Source organism: Leucoraja erinacea, chromosome 25, assembly GCF_028641065.1.
Source record: "Leucoraja erinacea ecotype New England chromosome 25, Leri_hhj_1, whole genome shotgun sequence".
Taxonomy (NCBI): domain Eukaryota; kingdom Metazoa; phylum Chordata; class Chondrichthyes; order Rajiformes; family Rajidae; genus Leucoraja; species Leucoraja erinaceus.
Genome location: NC_073401.1, coordinates 19,002,790 through 19,022,433, shown reverse-complemented (window position 1 = coordinate 19,022,433; position 19,644 = coordinate 19,002,790). Strand labels below are relative to the sequence as shown.

General features: G+C 46.5%; 1 protein-coding gene across 3 annotated transcripts in view; it reads left to right on the top strand.

Annotated features, from left to right (window-relative positions):
- Positions 1 to 19,644, top strand: part of LOC129709482 (uncharacterized) — a 118,415-nt gene that overhangs the window by 85,436 nt on the left and 13,335 nt on the right. For all 3 annotated transcript variants that reach the window (XM_055655903.1, XM_055655904.1, XM_055655905.1), the window contains exons 24-25: positions 11,653 to 11,709; positions 17,966 to 18,016. In XM_055655903.1, the coding sequence (XP_055511878.1) occupies positions 11,653 to 11,709; positions 17,966 to 18,016 (108 nt within the window). The remainder of the gene's footprint in view (positions 1 to 11,652; positions 11,710 to 17,965; positions 18,017 to 19,644) is intronic.

Here is a 19,644-nt window from a genome sequence, read left to right as displayed (position 1 = left end):
TCAGAAGCCTTTCCATAATCAACGCCATGAATTATCATGTGAGCAGGGATGCATTAAGTGGGGCTACAGAGTTGTTGTACCAGAGTCTTTGAGAAACAAAATTATGAATGAATTTCATGCTGAACATCCTGACATAGTAAGCATGAAGTCAATTGCCAGAAGTTTTGTGTATTAGCCTGGTATTGACAGTGACATCAAGTCACTGGTGAGCAAATGTAGCGTCTGCCAAAATTGCTGGAGTAATCCACCAAAAACATCACTGCAACCCTGGACATGGCCAAGTAGACCTTTTCAGAGAGTTCTTGTTAATTTTTGAGAAAAGGGTAATGATCTCTTTCTGGTACTAGTAGATTGTCATTCCAAATGGATTGAGGTTAAGGATATGAGGTCAAGCACTACTACTGAGTGTACCATAGATGAGTTGAGATCAATTTTTGCATGCCATGGTTTACTGGAACTTTCTGATAACGGGCCTCAGTTTCGTTCATAATGCTTCAAAGAGTTCATGCAGCGATATGGTGTAAAACATACACATTCCCCCATACCATCCAGCTTCCAATGGGGCAGCAGAAAAGCCTTTTAGAGTTGTCAAAGATGCTCTCAAGAAACAGGTTTTGCAGGGTAGTTCAAAGCTCAGCATGAAACTAGTAGTTGAGGCCAGTTCATTGGCTATATTTAAGAGGGAGTTAGATGTGGCCCTTATGGCTAGTGGGATCAGGGGGTATGGAGAGAAGGCAGGTACAGGATACCGAGTTGGATGATCAGCCATGATCATATTGAATGGCGGTGCAGGCTCGAAGGGCCGAATGGCCTACTCCTGCACCTATTTTCTATGTTTCTAAACATCGTTTGGCTAGTTTCTTGCTGAAGTACACAACCACACAACACACAACAAAGGGCTACTCACCTGCAGAGCTGTTGATGAAGAGAAGGCTAAGAATACGCCTAAGTAGTTCAACCCAATTTGGCCTTGAGAGTTGAGCAAAAACAGTTGTCAAATACGCCATTTTGACTCCCACAAAAAGGAGAGGAACTTCAAGCCAGATGAGCAAGTTTGTGTTCTCAGTCCTCTCAACAAGTCCAGTCGAGACAAATGGGATTTTGGGAAAATAGTAGAAGTGTGTGGAACAAAAAGATACTTAGTTGAAGTATCGAAAATGCTGGTGAAACTCAGCTGGTGAGGCAGTATCTATGGACAAAGGAATAGGTGATGTTTCGGGTCGAGACCCTTCTTCAGACCTGATTAGTCTGAAGAAGGGTCTTGACTCAAAAAGTCGCCTCTTCCTTTGTCCTTAGATGCTGCCTCACCCGCTGAGTTTCTCCAGGATTTTTGTCCACATTTGATTTTTCCAGCATCTGCAGTTCTTTCTTTAACATAGTTGGCTGGAGATAGGATCAAAAGTGTTCATGTTGATCAAATGATTCTAGCCAAAGATGAACCAAAAACTGAGCATGAAGTCTTAATCCCGGCGTTTTTATCTAAAAGTGAGTTGGAAAAGACCACTGTGATTGAAACACAAAGTTTAGTTAGTACAGACAAAGAAACAGATTCCTCTGGTCAAAGTCAGGGTACTAAAACAGAGCCAGACAAGCCTACAGTTGAGTCAACATCTAAACCTGTTACACCTGTTACTGTTAGATGATCAGGCAGGATCTGTAAACCAGTAGTCAGGTTAGATGTGTAAGTTAAATAACTCACTGCACAAGTAAAATGAAAATGTGTAGATATGCCGAAGCCGGGACCTCTTGATCACGGGTGGCGGTCAGAAAATCCCCTGGTACCCGCAAAACCGAGCCATAGACGAGCTCGGCTGAGGAGGCGTCCAGATCCTCCTTGGGCGTAGTTCTGATGCCCAGGAGGACCCAGGGCAACTGGTTAACCCAATCGGGCCCGGTGAGCCGGGCCTTCAATGCCGACTTAAGGTGTCTGTGGAAACGCTCAACTAACCCATTCGCCGGCTGAAAAACGGCAGTGGCTGCTAGCGGTCACCGATGCGCTGCTCCATGACAGCGCCCACCACGACGTCTGAGGTTTCGACCGTGAGTGCTGTGGGAGCAGACCCCCTCTGATGCACTAGCATAGTCGCGTTAGCTACTTAGCCCCTTCAAAAGCCACGTTGACCTCGTCCAATCAAACCAGGTCCCACAGTTTACCTGCAAGGCACTGGAAAAGTGGGCGCAAGACGGCATGAATCGGTGGTAAAAATTCACCATCCCGATGAATTCTTGGAGGCCTTTGACGGTCAGCAGCCGATGGCACTGTCGGATGGCGTTGACCTTCTCGGTCAGCAGCTGGGCGCCTTGGGGGGGGTGACTCTATGCCCCAAGAAGCAAATGGAGCACAAATCAAACTGGCACTTTGCAGGATTAATCACAAAGTCTTGTTTGTGCAACCGCTCGAACAAAAGGCAAAGGTGATTAACCTCCTCCGCCTGCGAACTACTGGCCACCACAATATCGTCCAAATAAATTAAGACAAACGGTAAACCCCGCCCGACCTGATCCATGAGCCGTTGAAACGCTTGAGCAGCATTCTTCAGGCCGAACGGCATTCGTAGCCACTCGAACAGGCCGAACGGGGTAATGGTGGCTGTTGTCAGGGTGGACCGGGATCTGGTTATACATTCGAATAGAAGGTAGTGTCCCCCAGGTGTGATGAGAAATCCTTAATGTGGGGCGCCGGGTACCGATCGGCCGTGGTTACCACGTTAAGTCGCCTGTAATCACCGCAAGGCCTCCAGCCCCCCGACGCCTTAGGCACCATATGGTGAGGGGTGAGGTCCCGACCACGGGGGAAAATGGAGGAGGACTGGCCAAATTTTGTGCCTTCCACCACATTGATGAATGCTGTGGTGGATGTTTGTGTTAAATTTTTATTGTGTGCTGTGTGTTCTTTATCATTGTACTGCTGCTGGCAAATTCATTTAACTTGCACTTTATGTGCAATGTGACGAATAAAACCGTATTGTATTGTATTGTATTAATACATTGAGAGTAAAATGTATTTTAAACAACAAAGAGCTAGTCGTCCTTTGTGGGGAGGTCAGGATAGGAGTCTGTCTCACTGTAAACTGAGGCCTGTGGTGTGGGGAGGAAGAGCCAGAGGTGTGGTTTCCAGTAGTAAGCATGTTAATGCTTCCTTCCTCATGGTCCCATCCATGGCAGTGCTCCCTTTGCCACCAGCAGTCCAGATCCAAATTTTCCAGCTAAAGCTGAGGAGCACCTCAGATATGCTCATTTTAAGCAGTTGCCAAATTCTAAAATGGCAATAGGGCTCTGATAATAATAATAATAATAATAATGTTTATTTATATAGCACTTTTCAACAAAACCAGTATTTGAACCAAAGTGCTTTACAGAGATTGATTAAATTAATTGAACAGATCAAATGTCAATAAATCCATACAAAACAAAAAAGAGAAAAAGAGAAAAAGACACAGAACAGTACATTATAGAAATCAACATGAAACGTCCCCCCACAGCAGAATTCACTGTGAGGGAAGGCACTAAAAATATCCAGTTCTCCCACTCATAGTCCACCCGAGGTCGGGGCCTATATCTGGCCTCCTCAGCCAACCCAGTGTTTTCAGGCCCTCTTGCCGCGAAGCTGGATCATCGGCGTCTGGTGAACATCCTTCAGCGGCTTGGACTGAAGCGGCCGCTTCCTCCCCGAAGACTGCAATGACCAAAGTTCACAGGCCGCGCCGGCCGGACCTCCGACTCTGGCGATCTCGGATCCCAGGCTCCGCGGTGCTGTAAATCCAGTGCCGCCCACCCGCGGCTGGACGCTCTGTAGCCGCAGCTCAACGATGTCGCAGTCGGCGGTCACAGTGACCCGGAGCTTACCGCAAGGCGACCCGGTAAGGCATCGCCCGCTCCATGTTGGTGTTCCAGCATCTGCACCGCCGGTGAAGCTGTAGTCCCGGCAGGAAACGCCGCTCCAGCGCTGCTCCAGCTCGATGGTAGGCTGCACAGAGGGGACGAAGATGCGGTTCGGAGAAAAACCGCATCTCCGACCAGGTAGGACTGGGGTTAAAATAGTTTCCCCCTTCCCCTCCCCCCACCCACCACATAAAAGAAGACCTCCAAGAAACATTTTTTACGGACAGGCCTAAAAATAAAAATAAAAAAGGGTGAAAGGACGGACTGCAGGAGGAGCAACCATACACAACGGCGCATCACCCCCGCAGTCCGTCATCTTTTTGATGATCTCATTGGTAGTCAGGAAGTAAAAGTGCAAGTGGATCTTTAAATCATGTATCAGGTTTAGGTTTATATTTATTATTGTTGTGTGTACAGTGAAAAACTTTATATTACATGATATCTAATTATATCAGATAATAGTATACATATATACAATCAACCCAACTCAAGTACCAGTACAATCGGTGGAGCAAAGAGGAAGATATGGTGTTCAGAATATCAGCATTGTAGTGCACCAGTTCCACTGACAAAGTCCAATGTCCATAATGGGGTAGAGGTTAATCGGACGCTACCCTAGCTTATGGAAAGTCCATTCAGAAGCTTGATAACAGATGAGAAGAAGCTTTTCCTGACATTGATGGAACATGTTTTCAAGCTTCTGTATCTTCTGCCCGATTGGAGTGGGAAGAAGAAGGAAAGATTGGGTTGAACAAAGCTTTCTGAGGCAGCATGAAGTGCAGATGAAGTCAATGGTGAGGAGTCTGGTTTGTGTGATGGACTGGGAAACATCCAGGAATTTCTCCACTCTCTTCCCACTCTTCTATTTTTTTTTCTTCCCACCTCTGCAATCAGTCTGAAGAAGGGTCTCGAACTGAAAAGTCATATATCTATGTTCTCCAGGGAGTCTGCCTGACTGCTGAGTTCCTCTAACATTTTGTGTCTTTCCCTGCAATTTCTTGCAGTTTTGGGCAGAGATCTTCCCAAACCAAGCTGTGATGCATCTGGACAATGTGCTCTCAATGGTACATCTGTGGAAGTTTGTCAGAGTCATTGGAGAAGTACCTATTTTCTTCAGTCTGCTCAGGAATTGAAGTATTTGTGTGCCATCTTGGCTGTTGCTTAAATGTTGTGGTCCATAACAGATTATTGGTAATATAAATGCTAAGAAGTCTCAATTATATCCCATTTATAAGCATTGATGCTGATTGGGGCATGTACTATCCTTCCTGAAGTTGATAGCTGGATCTTTCATCCCGTGTGCGGACGCAGCGCCATCAGACAAGAAGCCGAAGCAAAGAAGCTGAAGCCAAAGAACCGAATAGAAACGAGGCCGAAACGTAATGAACCGAAAGAGTCCCAAGACAAAACGCCTACTAACCGAAAGGATGGGACGCCTAAATGCAAACTAACCGAAAGGGCGGGACGTCTAAAAGCCAACGAACCGAAAGGCTGCAACGCCTAAAAGCAAACTTACTGAAAGGCGGCGTCGCCTACAGGCCAAAGGACCAACTGCCGCTCAACAGAAAAGTCCAATAACGGACTTGACGTTGCCGGGGGGGCGGGATTTGTCAGCGATTGTTCCAGACCCCTGTGTCCATCACATCACTGTGAAGGCATGAACATTGCCCCAATCCTCCGCTCCACCCGATCCTCAGCCCGCAGAGGGTGACCGTGGGAGAGTGGGGGCTGTCACGAGGAATGCACACCTTCGGCCGCTTTCAACTTGGTGCTTGGGTTCAGACTGCCCAGTCACCTATGGCTTGTGTGGGAAAATGAACCCCACGCTCCTCTCTCCCCCTCTTTCTCTCCCCCTCTTTCTCTCCCCCTCTTTCTCTCCCCTCTATCTCTCTCCCCTCTATCTCTCTCCCTTCTCTCTCCCTCCCTCTCTCTCTCCCTCTATCTCTCTCTCCCCCCCTTCTCACTCTCCCCCCCTTCTCTCTTCTCTACCCCTTCTCCCCCTCCCCCCCACTCTCTTTTCCTTCTCTCTCTCCCCTTCTCTCCCCCTTCTCTCATTCCTCCGCCTCCACCCACAAGAGCGTCCCACAGTCACTGACCGCGATGCACCGCCATCGTACCCCAACCTCCACACCAGGGTGCTCCCCCCCCCCCCCCCATCCGACCCCCGGACTTTGACACCCACACCAGGTGATTCACCCCGGCCGCGGGGACAGACGGTTTATTTATTACCGTCTCTGTGTTTGCGGAACGCACCCAAGCTCCCACACACAAAACAGGCAGCTTCTCTGGAGAGAAGGAATGGGAAACATTTCGTACCAAGACCATTCTTCAGAGTGCGTCTGAAGGGTCTCGACCCGAAACGCCACCCATTCCTTCTCTCCAGGGATGCTGCCTGTTTACTCCAGCATTTTGTGCCTATCTTTGGTGTGACAGTTGTGTCATTTCATCAGCTTTGTGTATTCCGCGCCCAGGAGAGACGCTGGACATGCTGCTTGCATCTATTCAAACAAGTGCACTCAAATTGAAATCGCACATCTTTTCGAGGGAGGGATGGAATCGATGTAATCACCGGCTAAAACAAAGGCCGTTGTGACAGGGAAATAATGCCATCAGTTAATTAACCATGTTCCCGAATGTAAGAACGATTTGCACATGTAATACATGATATACACCAGTTAATTAACAATGTATAAATGTATATTATGTATTACATGTATAAATCGTTCTTGCATTCGGTTTGTACGTTTTCTCTGTGACCGCGTGAGTTTCCTCCCACACTCTAAAGACGTACAGGTTTGTGGGTTAATTGGCTTGGTACAAGTGTAAATTGTCCCCAGTGAATGTAGGATAGTGTTAATAGACAATAGGTGCAGGAGTAGGCCATTCAGCCCTTCGAGCCAGGACCGCCATTCAATGTGATCATGGCTGATCATCCACAATCAGTACCCGATCCTGCCTTCTCCCCATATCCCTGACTCCGCTATCTTTAAGAGCCCTATCTAGCTCTCTATCGAAAGTATCCAGAGAACCGGCCTCCACCGCCCTCTGAGGCAGAGAATTTCACACTCACAATTCTCTGTGAGAAAAAGTGATTCCTCGTCTCCGTTCTAAATGGCTTACCTCTTATTCTTAAACTGTGGCACCTGGTTCTCGACTTCCCCAACATCGGGAACATGTTTCCTGCCTCTGGCGTGTCCAAACCCTTAACAATCTTATATGTTTCAATAAAATCTCCTCTCATCCTTCTAAACTCCAGAGTGTACAAGTCCAGCCACACCATTCTCTCAGCATACGACAGACCTGGCATCCCGGGAATTAACCTTGTAAACCTATGTTGCACTCCCTCAATAGGAAGAATGTTCTTCCTCAAATTAGGGGACCAAAACTGCACACAATACTCCAGGTGAGGTCTCACTAGGGCCCCGTACAATATCAGAAGGACCTCTTTGCTCCTATACTTGACTCCTCTTGTTATAAAGGGCAACATGCCATTTGCTCTGTTCACTGCTTGCTGTACCTGCATGCTTACTTTCATAGACTGATGAACAAGGACCCCCAGATCCCGTTGTACTTCCCCTTTTCCCAACGACGCTACTTAGAAAGTAATCTGCCTTCCTGTTTTTGCTACCAAAGTGGATAACCTCACATTTATCCTTCATCTACCATGCATTTGCCCACTCCCCCAACCTGTCCAATTCACCCTGCATTCTCATAGCATCCTCCTCACAGTTCACACTGCCACCCAGCTTTGTGTCATCTGCAAATTTGCTAATGTTACTTTGAATCCCTGCATCAAAATCATTGATGTATATTGTAAATAGCTGCGGTCCCAGCACCGAGCCTTGCGGTACCCCACTAGTCACTGCCTGCCATTCTGAAAGGGACCTGTTAATCCCTACTCTTTGTTTCCTGTCTGCCAGCAAATTTTCTTTTTTTTAAAATATTGTTATTAGAAGCATGTATACAAATAATAGTAAGCGACAATTTAATTACAGATTTCTTACATAGTTTCAGTTAAAAAATGTTTTTAGAGAATAAAGATAGAGAGAAAAAGGTGAGAGAAACTATAATCTAATAGAGAAAAAAAGGAGACGCAAAAGGAAACTACCAATAACAAGATTGTGGTGATAGATCCAGGAAATGTTGAGTATTACTATTCATCCAATCCCAAACTCAGGTTTCAACCCTGATTTTGTATTAAACCAATTCACTTTTTCAAGAATTCAATAAATGGAGACCATATTCTAACAAATAATTCTGGTTTGTCAATTAAGACATATCTTATTTTTTTCCAAATACAAGGTCTCAGTCATTTCCGTAATCCACATTTTAATTTTGGGGGCTGCTGTTTTTTCCTAAAATTTTAGTATTAATTTTTTCGCAGTTATTAGACTGTAATCAAGAAAGTGTCTCTGACTTATCGTAAAGTTTGTGCTATGTTCTGATAATCCTAATATTATTAATTTTGGATCTGGGTCCAGTTGGATATTGATAACTTCAGAAATAATCTTTAAAATGTCCGCCCAAAAATTTTGAATTTTTATACGTTACAATGGTTGGCTTCTGGAAATTTACATTTATCGCAGAGAAGGGAAATATTTGGAAAATCCTATTTAATTTTGCCTTCGAATAATGCAAACTATATAGTATTTTAAATTGTATCAATTTATTGTATCAAATTTTCTATCCATGTCATCACTCTACCCTCAATAACATGTGCCCTAATTTTGCCCACTAATCTCCTATGTGGGACCTTATCAAATGGTTTCTGAAAGTCTAGGTACACAACATCCACTGACTCTCACTTGTCCATTTTCCTAGTTACATCCTCAAAAAATTCCAGAAGATTAGGCAAGCATGATTTCCCCTTCGCAAATCCATGCTGACTCGGACCGATCCTGTTGCTGCTATCCAAATGTGCGGCTATTTCATCTTTTATAATTGACTCCAGCATCTCCCCACCACCAATGTCAGGCTAACTGGTCTATAATTCCCTGTTTTCTCTCTCCCGCCTTTCTTAAAGAGTAGGATAACATTAGCTACCCTCCAATCCACAGGAACTGATCCTGAGTCTATAGAACATTGGAAAATTATCACCAATGTACGGGAATCACTGGTTGGTGCGAACTCTGTGGGCCGAAGGGTCTGTTTCCGCGCACGTTAGTTTTCTAAAACTAAATCTAAAACGAAGGAGTGAGTAATTGTGCAGTGATTTGACAAAAGGAAGCAGGATTGGGAAAGATTATGAATTTGGAGCAGTAACTGGAGCAGCTAGAGGGATGAACAATCCCTGTCAAGAAATGAACATCTCTATTTCACAGCCATCCCCAACTCCAATCCTGCCATTGAGACCTTTTACCACCTCTTTCTACTTGTGACTGGAAAGTAACCTGATATCAATTCTGCCTCTTAATTTGGTCAGTGACCTATTTTCACTTGACACCTCTTCGAAAACGACCAGTGATGTGCTAGGACATTAGGGGGCCACAAAACATCAACTGTAAAAATGCACTCTCTAAAAGTTTACTTTAATTTGGAGATACAGCGTGGAAACAGATCCGCGCCATCCAGTCCACGCTGATCAGCGATCCCCATACAATATCCTACACACTAGGGACAATTTACAATTCTTACCAAAGCCAATTAAACTACAAACCTGTACGTCTTTGGAATGTGGGAGGAAACCGGCACACCCGTAGAAAACCCACACGGTCACAGGGAGAACCTACAAATTCTGTACAGACAGCACCAGTAGTCAGGATTGAGCCTGTGTCTCTGGCGCTGTAAGACAGCAGCTCGACTGCTGTGCCTCCGTGTTGTCCTATAAGTGCATTTTATCAATTTAACTCTGGTCCCCTGCACTTTATCAACCAAGCCAAGATACCCTTTCTCCTTAAAAATTATTGCAAAGTGCTTTCAAAAATTTTCATGGTTTCAATGTCAATTTATTGTCACATGTACCAATTAAGGTACAGTTAAATTTGAGTTACCAAACATCCATACTAAGTGAAAAAGCAACAAGACACACAACCACATAAAAGTTAACATAAACATCCATCACAGTGAATTCCACATTCCTCACTGTGATGGAAGGCAATAAAGTTCAATCTTCTTCCTCTTGTTCTCCCGCGGTCAGGGCAGTCAAACCATCCGCAGACAGGGCGATCAAAACCCCGACGATTGAAACCCCCCTTGCGGTGATCGAAACACCCTCGTCGGGGCGGTTACTCTCTTCGTGGCATGGAGCTCCCGAGTCGGCCTCTTCTTGCCAGAGAACACGGGCTTCACTGTGTTAAAGTCCACAAGCCCCACGGTTGGAGCTTCGATCCCCGGCAAAGCGATCGCAAGCTCCGCAATGTTAAAGTCCTGCTGCTTGGAGCGCCTGTCGGTCTCAGATTCACATTCACATTCACATTTATTGTCACATGCACCAATTAAGGTACAGTGATATTTGAGTTACCATGCAGCCATACAATTAAAAGAACACAACACAATTAAAAAGAACTATAGAAATTAACATAAACATCCACCACAGTGATCACTATGATGAAAGGCAATAAAGTTCAGTTGGTCATCCTCCTTTTGTTCAGCCGTGTTTGGGGCCTTGACCCTCCTTAGTCGCCGCTACGGACAGCCCAATTGTACAGGCCCTCTCGTCGGTATGATTGACGCTCCGACGTTGGGACGGATGGAACACACTTGGAGTGCCCGAATCGGCCACTTTCTTACTGGAGTCCGCAGCTTCTCAATGTTATAGGCTGCAGGCAGGCCGGCGGTCGGAGCTCTTCTCCAGCAATCCCCAGCAAGGGATCCCTGGCTCCGGGATGGTATGTCCGCTCCACGCCTGTTGCTAGAAGCTCCGTAAACCGCGGCTTCACGATGTAGCACCGCGGCTTTACAACGTCAGCAGGCCGGCAGTTAGAGCAGAAGTGCGCGCCGTGCCTGCTGCTGAAGCTCTGGGCCAGTCTCCGGGAAAGGCCGCGCCAATCCAAGTTGTTGGACCGCAAGGGAGGGCAAAAATGCAACTAGGAGAAAAGTCGTGGTAGTGACTGGACACGGTTTCCCACCACCCCCACATAAAAACATGAGGAAAGGCCGCCAATTCCACAATGTTAGGCCGCAGTGGGGATGGAGATACGATACGGAAAAAATCGCATCTCCTTCGAGGTAAGAGATTGAAAAAATACTCCAACTCCCCCCACCCCCACATAAAACAAACCAAGGAACACTAAAACATACTTTTAAACACATAATAAAAATAAGAAAGGACAGACAGACTGTTGGCGAGGCAGTCACTGCTGGTGGCGCCACCTGGTTATCATTGATATACTTCTGGATGAAAGGTCAGTTAAGCATGAATAGCACAGCATATTTTATTTGATAGGAAAAGAAAATCATATTGTCAGGAATTTTGCAAAGGCATATCAATGGTTTCATGCAATATTTACTCCACACATTTTAAACAAGTGAGTGCACATCATTCTTTTAATGAAAGATTGAAATATATTTCAGCAACATTTCAATAATATTACTGGAGGCAAACATATGGTAAATTTAATATGAGGTTTAATTTTAGTAAACTGATCTGCATGAGAAATTTTCAACAGTCAGATTTTGAAATTCTACCTCAGTATTTCACGTATTCATTAATAAAATATATATTGTTAATGTTTTTTAATAAAATGGAATCTGTCCAAAATGTAAAACAATATTTGTCATCTTTTTTACATTATCTAATACGATTTGCATTACTTTTCAAATCTACTTTAGAGCCAGAAGATGTTTGCGAATGTATAACAGGTGTTACCCCTTTTCGTGCTCAAAAAGGTATTTATAAAATGAATTTTATATAAAGTACATTATAGTGCATAAACTTATTCTCTTTAATTTAGAATTTAGAATTATTTTTTAATTTTTGTGTCATAGAGTCATAGAGTGATACTGTGTGGAAACGGGCCCTTCAGCCCAACTCGCCCACACCGGCCAACAATGTCCCAGCTACCCTAATCCTACTTGCCTGCGCTTGGTCCATATCCCTCCAAACCTGTCCTATCCATGTACCTGTCTAATAGTTTCTTAAACGATTGGATAGTCCCAGCCTCAACCACCTCCTCTGGCAGCTTGTTCCATACGCCCACCACCCTTTGTATGAAAAAGTTACCTCTCTGATTCCTATTAAATCTTTTCCCCTTCACCTTGAACCTATGTCCTCTGGTCCTCGATTTCCCTACTCTGGGCAAAAGACTCTGTGCATCTACTCGATCTATTCCTCTCATGGATTTGTTATACCTCTATAAGATCTCCCCTCATACTCCTGAGTTCCATGGAATAAACACCCAGCCTACTCAACCTCTCCCTATAGCTCACACCCTCTAGTCCTGGCAACATTCTCGTAAATCTTTTCTGAACCCTTTCAAACTTGACAATATCTTTCCTATAACATGGTGCCCAGAACTGAACACCACGTCTTATACAACTGCAACATGACCTCCCAATGTAATAAAATTGGAAGTAAGTACCATTATATGCTGTTATATGCGTGGACATTATCTCCCCGTAAAGAAAACGAGATTGCACTGCTTTAGTCATTTATTCTGCTCTTTAAGAGAACCTCAAAGACAAATTCAGTATTTTTCTTCAACCTTAAATTGTTACATTCTCTCTGAAATTACATAAAACTTGGGAATTTTTGTCTTCTGTTGTATATAATTAAAGGATATTGGATCATTGTTATTAATACCTAGAACTGAGGATGTAGGAAACATTGAGTACAAGAATAGGCCCTTCAGGCCCAAATGTCTGTATCGAACATGATACCAAGATAAATTAATGTCATCTGCCTGAACATGATCAATTCCCTGCATACCCATATGCCTATCTAATAGACTCTTAATTGTGACTATTATACCTCCTTATCTATCTATTCTATTATTATCTATCTATCTTCTATTTTTATATAAAACTCAAATCCATCCGTCCGCCTGCAGTACGGATCCCTTCCTGCCTTTTGATTCGTTGACGGCTGCTCCTTCCTATCAGCTTCCAACACACTTCGAAACAAAGTTGCAAGACAAGAACACTGAACTTTTCACTGCTGCAGTAGGCAGGGGAGGTGCAATTGAGGGAGGCTGGGGAGTGCTGGAAACTTACATTTGGCAACGGCTTCAGTTCCATTGGAGGAGACGGGTGCATGGTGGAATATTGGGTTGGGGGAATCACACCATTGGGGGAGCAGACCCAACGGGTCTGCACTTGGTCTAGTATATATATAAAAGTCTGTGGCTGCCGCCTGCCGTCCGGCTGCCAGCTGCCTTTCTTCCTTTTGATTCGCTGCTCCTTCCTGTCAGCTTCCAACACACTTCGAAACAAAGTTGCAAGACAAGAACACTGAACTTTTGCTGCAGCAGGCAGGGGAGGTGCAATTGAGGGAGGCAGGGGAGTGCTGGAAACTTACATTTGGCAACGGCTTCAGTTCCATTGGAGGAGACGGGTGCATGGTGGAATATTGGGTTGGGGGAATCACACCATTGGGGGAGCAGACCCAACGGGTCTGCACTTGGGTAGTAATTATATAAAAGTCATCCGGCTGCCGGCTGCCTTTCTGCCTTTTGATTTGTTCCATCGTGTGATGTCACAATGCCCAATACTCGCAGATGTCCAATTGGAATGGATCATTTACATGGACAGCTGCCGGCCGCCTTTCTTCCTTTGATTCCCTGCAGCTCCGAAACCAGACACATAATCGCCGACATCTTTTCCATTTCGGTAGAGATTTCACTTTTCTTTCTAAGTATCCGCTCCTCATTACATTTCGTTGTGTTTAAGTACACGTTTTTTAATCAATTCCTTCTTCCCCCTTCCCCCCCCCCCCCCCCCAATATTTCAAAAATAAACTGGCTTCTCACCCATAGACCCATAGAAGCAACACCAGCCCCAGCCCATGGTGAACTTTCCATCGTGTGATGTCACAATGCCCAATGTTCAAAGACATCGTTGCCATAGAGGAAGTACAGAGAAGGTTCACCAGACTGATTCCTGGGATGTCAGTACTTTCACATGAAGAAAGACTGGATAGACTCGGCTTGTACACGCTAGAATTTAGAAGATTGAGGGGGGATCTTATAGAAACTTACAAAATTCTTAAGGGGTTGGACAGGCTAGATGCAGGAAGATTGTTCCAAATGTTGGGGAAGTCCAGAACAAGGGGTCACAGTTTAAGGATAAGGTGTCAATCTTTTAGGACAGAGATGAGAAAAACATTTTTCACACAGAGAATGGTGAATCTCTTGAATTCTCTGCCACAGAAGGTAGTTGAGGCCAGTTCATTGGCTATATTTAAGAGGGAGTTAGATGTGGCCCTTGTGGCTAAAGGGATCAGGGTGTATGGAGAGATGGCAGGTACAGGATACTGAGTTGGATGATCAGCCATGATCATATTGAATGGCGGTGCAGGCTCGAAGGGCCGAATGGCCTACTCCTGCACTTAATTTCTATGGTTCTATGTTTCCCTCTCCTCACCCTTCTCCCTCTCCCACCCATCCCTCTCTCCCCCCACCCCCCTTCCCTCTCTACACCACCCCCCTCCCCTCTCTCCACCCCCGCCCCCTTCCTCCTACCCCTCTGTACCTCTTCCATCACTCCCCCTACCACCCGCCCCCTCCCTCCCCACTCTTCCACCTCTCCCCCCCTTCCCCTCCACTCTCCCTCCCCACTCTTTCCCCTCTCACCCCCCCACCCCTCTCCTCCTCCCCTACCTCCTCCCCTACCTCCACATCCCCTCCCCCCCCCAACATCTCTCTCCCCATCCCCCTCTCTCACCTCCTACCCCGCTCTCCTTTCCCTCCCAAATCTGTCCCGTTTCCTCCTCCTCCTCTCCCCTCCCTCCCCTCTTCTCACCTCCCCTCTCCCCCCACCGGTGTGTTTGGGGGGTGGTTAATGTGAGTGTGATGCCGCAGCCTCCCCAACCCCCCCCCCCCCCCCCCCCCCCCCCCCCTCCCCCCCCCGCAAACGCTGTTGGGGAAACAGACCCAACGGGTCTGCACTTGGTCTAGTTATTATATAAAAGTCTGTGGCTGCCGTCCGTCCGTCCGGCTGCCGGCTGCCTTTCTGCCTTTTGATTCGTTTCCATCGTGTGATGTCACAATGCCCAATACTCGCGCAGATGTCCAATCGGAATGGATCATTTACATGGACGGCTGCCGGCCGCCTTTCTTCCTTTGATTCCCTGCAGCTCCGAAACCAGACGCAGAATCGCCGGCATCTTTTCCATTTCGGTAGAGATTTCACTTTTCTTTCTAAGTATCCGCTCCTCATTACATTTCGTCGTGTTTAAGTACACGTTTTTAATCAATTCCTTCTCCCCCCCCCACCCCCCTCCCCAATATTTCAAAAATAAACTGGCTTCTCACCCATAGAATCAGCACCAGCCCCAGCCCCTGATGAACGTTCCATCGTGTGATGTCACAATGCCAAATGTTCACATTTGTCCAATCAGAATGGATTCATTTATATATGCCTTTGCAGGAGCACAAGCACTTGGTGAACGTTCCATCGTGTGATGTCACAATGCCCAATGCTCAAAGACATTGTTGCCATAGAGGGAGTACAGAGAAGGTTCACCAGACTGATTCCTGGGATGTCAGGACTTTCATATGAAGAAAGACTGGATAGACTCGGCTTGTACTTGCTAGATTTTAGAAGATTGAGCGGGGATCTTATAGAAACTTACAAAATTCTTAAGGGGTTGGACAGGCTAGATGCAGGAAGATTGTTCCAGATGTTGGGGAAGTCCAGTACAAGGGGTCAAAGTTTAAGGATAAGGGGTAAATCTTTTAGGACCGAGATGAGAAAAACATTTTTCACACAGAGAATGGTGAATCTCTGGAATTCACTGGCACAGAGGTAGTTGAGGCCGGTTCATTGGCTATATTTAAGAGGGAGTTAGATGTGGCCCTTGTGGCTAAAGGGATAAGAGGGCATGGAGAGAAGGCAGGTACAGGATACTGAGTTGGATGATCAGCCATGATCATATTGAATGGTGGCGCAGGCTCAAAGCGCCAAATGGACTACTCCTGCACTTAATTTCTATGTTTTCTATGTTTCCCTCTCCTCACTCCGCTCCCTCTCCCACCATCCCTCTCTCCCCCACCCCCCTTCCCTCTCTACCCCACCCCTTCCCTCTCTCCCCCGCCCCCTTCCCCTCTGTCCCTCTTCCACCACTCCCCCTACCCCTCCCTCCCCATTCTTCCACTTCTCTCCCCTTACCCACCCCCTCTCCCTCCCACACCCCTTTCTCTTCCCCTCCCTTCCCCTACCCCTTCCTCCTACCCCTCTGTTCCTCTTCCACCACTCCCCCCGTCCCTCTTCCACCATTCCCGCTACCCCTCTACCCCTCCCTCCCCCCCTCCCCACTCTTCCACTCTCCCTCTTCTCTCCTCCCCCTCCCCCTCTCCTCACTCCTCTCCCTCTCCCCTCCCCTCTCTCCCCCCACCCCTCCCTCCCTCTCTCCCCCCCACCCACTTCCCCCTCTCCCCCCCCCCCCCCTTCCCCCTATCCCTCTGTCCCTCTTCCATCACTCCCCCTACCCCTCTCCTCCTCCCTCCCCACTCTTCCACTTCTCTCCCCCCCCCCCCCCCCCCCCCCTCTCTCTCCCCTCCCCACTCTTTCCCCCTCTCTCCCCCCCCCCCCTCTCCCCTCCCTCCCCCCTTCCCCCTCCCCCCCCCCACATCTCTCTCCCCAACCCCCTCTCTCCCCCCCCTACCCCGCTCTCCTTTCTCCCAAATCGGTCCCGTTTTCCTCCTCCTCCTCTCCCCTCCCTCCCCTCTTCTCACCCCCCCCCTCCCCCCACCTGTGTGTTTGGGGGGTGGTTAAGGTTAGTGTGAAGCCGCAGCCCCCCTCCCCCTCCCCGCAAACGCCGTTGGGGAAACAGACCCAACGGGTCTGCACTTGGTCTAGTATCTCCTTAAAACTAGGTAGAAAAAAAGAACTGCAGATGTTGATTAATACACAAAATGGCACAAAGTTCTGGAGAAATTCAGCAGGCCAGGCAGCATCTTTGGAGAAAATCGATAGGTGCCGTTTCGTGTCGGGACCCATCTTCAGATTGAATCAGTCTAAAGAAGGGTCCCGACCTGATCTGAAACATTGGTCCCCAACCATGTCCTCCAGAGAAGCTGCCTGCCCTGCTGAGTAACTCCAGCACTTTGTGTCGTTTCACCTTCAAACTGGGTCCGGAAGCCGTTGGTGTAGGCCCTTCACCAGCTGCTGCACCGTCTGGTTGACACAGCTATTGTTGCAGTGCATGTTGTAGCCCTTGGCCAACAGTGCTTTCTTCAGGCCGCTGCCATTGACAGGAGACACTCAGTCACCATGTGGCTCCCTCCTCTCTCACCAGTTGCTGCTTCTTCCTGTCAGTTGTCACTTTGTCCACAATGCACCACCGCTGCCTCCTCCTCTTTCTCCCCTGCAGTCGCTGACATCTTCCAAGGCAGAGGAGGTGGCGGTGGATCCCGGTGAATGGTAAAAATGAAGTGAATGAGAATCAAGCATGAACCCATTGGTTGATTTAGTGCCCAACAAAAAGTAAGATGATTGTTTATTAGTCGTAAATACTGGTTTTGTCAGTAACATTCACATACCAAACGTAACCAATGGGAGCAATTTATCAAAAACTGCAAACAGATCTTCCCTTTTGCTAGCTTCTGAGGATAACATAAGTTTCTACATTATTAGATGGATGCTGGTGGATTGTAGTCAAGTCTAGTTAGTTCTGCAGTACGTCTTATTGTAATACTACTTGGGTTTCCATGTCCCATAGCCTTTACAGCGTCCAGTGGTCTCAGCCATTTTTTACTCAATAGACTCAAGTAGAGTCAATTGAATAATGGGCTGGTCTGTGTGGCTTGTTTGATTCTGGATGACCTTGAAAATCAACAATAATATTTTATGCAAGCCTAATCTACATAAGTGAAGTTGCTGCTGTGAGCCAAAATGGGAGGCTAAATAAAATGGAAGTCAGGAAGAGTTATTTATCAATGTTAAGTAATATAAGTTATCAAAAATTGACTTCCTAAATATATTTTAGATGCAGAAGGCACTTGCAAAGCTAGAACAGATCTTGGTTCCAGCCAACAAGGTATTTATAAAGTGTATGCATACGTTAGTACATTATACTCTTAAGCCATTAATTTGACATCATTCTTTGTATATCAGTTTAATTATATTTCAAGGTGCGGCACGGTGGCACAGCTGTAGAGTTGCTGCCTTGCAGCATTTACTGCGCCTGAATCCCGGATTTGATCCTGCCTACGGGTGCTAGTCTGTACGGAGTTTGGACATTCTCCCCATGACCTGCAATGGTTTTCTCTGAGAACTTTGGTTTCCTCCCACTCTAAAGACGTACAGGTTTGTAGGTTAATTGGCTTGGTATAACTGTAAAAATCATCCCTGTTGTAGGATGGTGTTAACGTGCAGGGATCGCTGGTCGGTGCGGACTCGGTGCACGGAAGTGCCTGTTTCTGCGCTGTATCTCTAAACTAACTAAAAGACAATCTCATGTTTTCTTTATGTAAGCGATTGGATAAATATTAGAAAGTTCCCATTTACTGTGCAGTATTCCTATTAATTTATTCTGCAGTGCAAAACATCTTTAGTGTCAACTTTAATTTCGTAAATTTTATATTCATTGTTACCTTGCTGCCTTGCAGCGCTAGAGACCGGGGTTCGATCCTGACCACGTGTGCTGTCTGTACTAAGTTTGTACATTCTCCCCGTGACCTTCGTGGGTTTTCTTTGAGTGCTCTGGTTTCCTCCAACACTTCAAAGTACAGGTCTGTAGGTTAACTGGCATCAATAAAATTGTAAATTGTCCAAGTTTGTATAGGATAGTGTTAGTGTGTGGGTTCGGACTCGGTGGGCCAAAGGGCCTGTTTCCAATGTATCTTTAAACTAAATTAATACCCCTGGTCCTTGCCTTTCACCCCACCAGATACGGCATCCAGCATACCATTATCCAACATTTCTGCCACCTTCAATGTGATGCTACCCCAAACACATATTCCCATTCCTATCCTTTTCTATCTCCTGCAGAGGCTTCTCTCTCCAAATCTCCTTGGTTTACTCATCCCAAACCATCCTCTGCCCAGGTACTTTCCCCTGAAAGCACTGGAGATGTAACACCTGTTCTATACTTCCTCACTCACATCAATCCAGTGATTCCGAGGAGTCCTTCCAGCTGAGACAGATTCACATGCACCTTCTCTAACCTCAGCTACTGCTTCGGTATTCCCACTGTGGCCTCATTTACATCGGCGAGACCCTAGACGAGGCAATCGTTTCCCTGAACATTTGCGCTCAGTCAGCCAAGTCAAACTGGATCCCCCAGTTTCTGGGAGATTTTAACTCCCTTTCCTATTCCCTTGCTGAAGTTTTTGGCCTGGGTCTCGTCCATTGCCAGAATGAAGCCACATACAAACTGGAGGATTAGCACCTTGTATAGCTTGAGTAGCTTACAAAGTAATGATATGAGCATTGAATTCGCCAATTTCAGGTAACAAACCTACTAGCAACACCCCCTCCTGCCCATCTCTGTTCCACACCTGGATTTGCACCCATTTCTCCCTTTCCCCCTTCCTCTGTTCCCTTCCACTGCTGGTTTTACAATTGCATCCCTTCTGTCCACTTTTTGTCTCTTCATCGGTGGCATCTGTCCAACCATCTGCCTATCAAAAACCCTCACCTATATCCACCTACCACTTGCCAGGC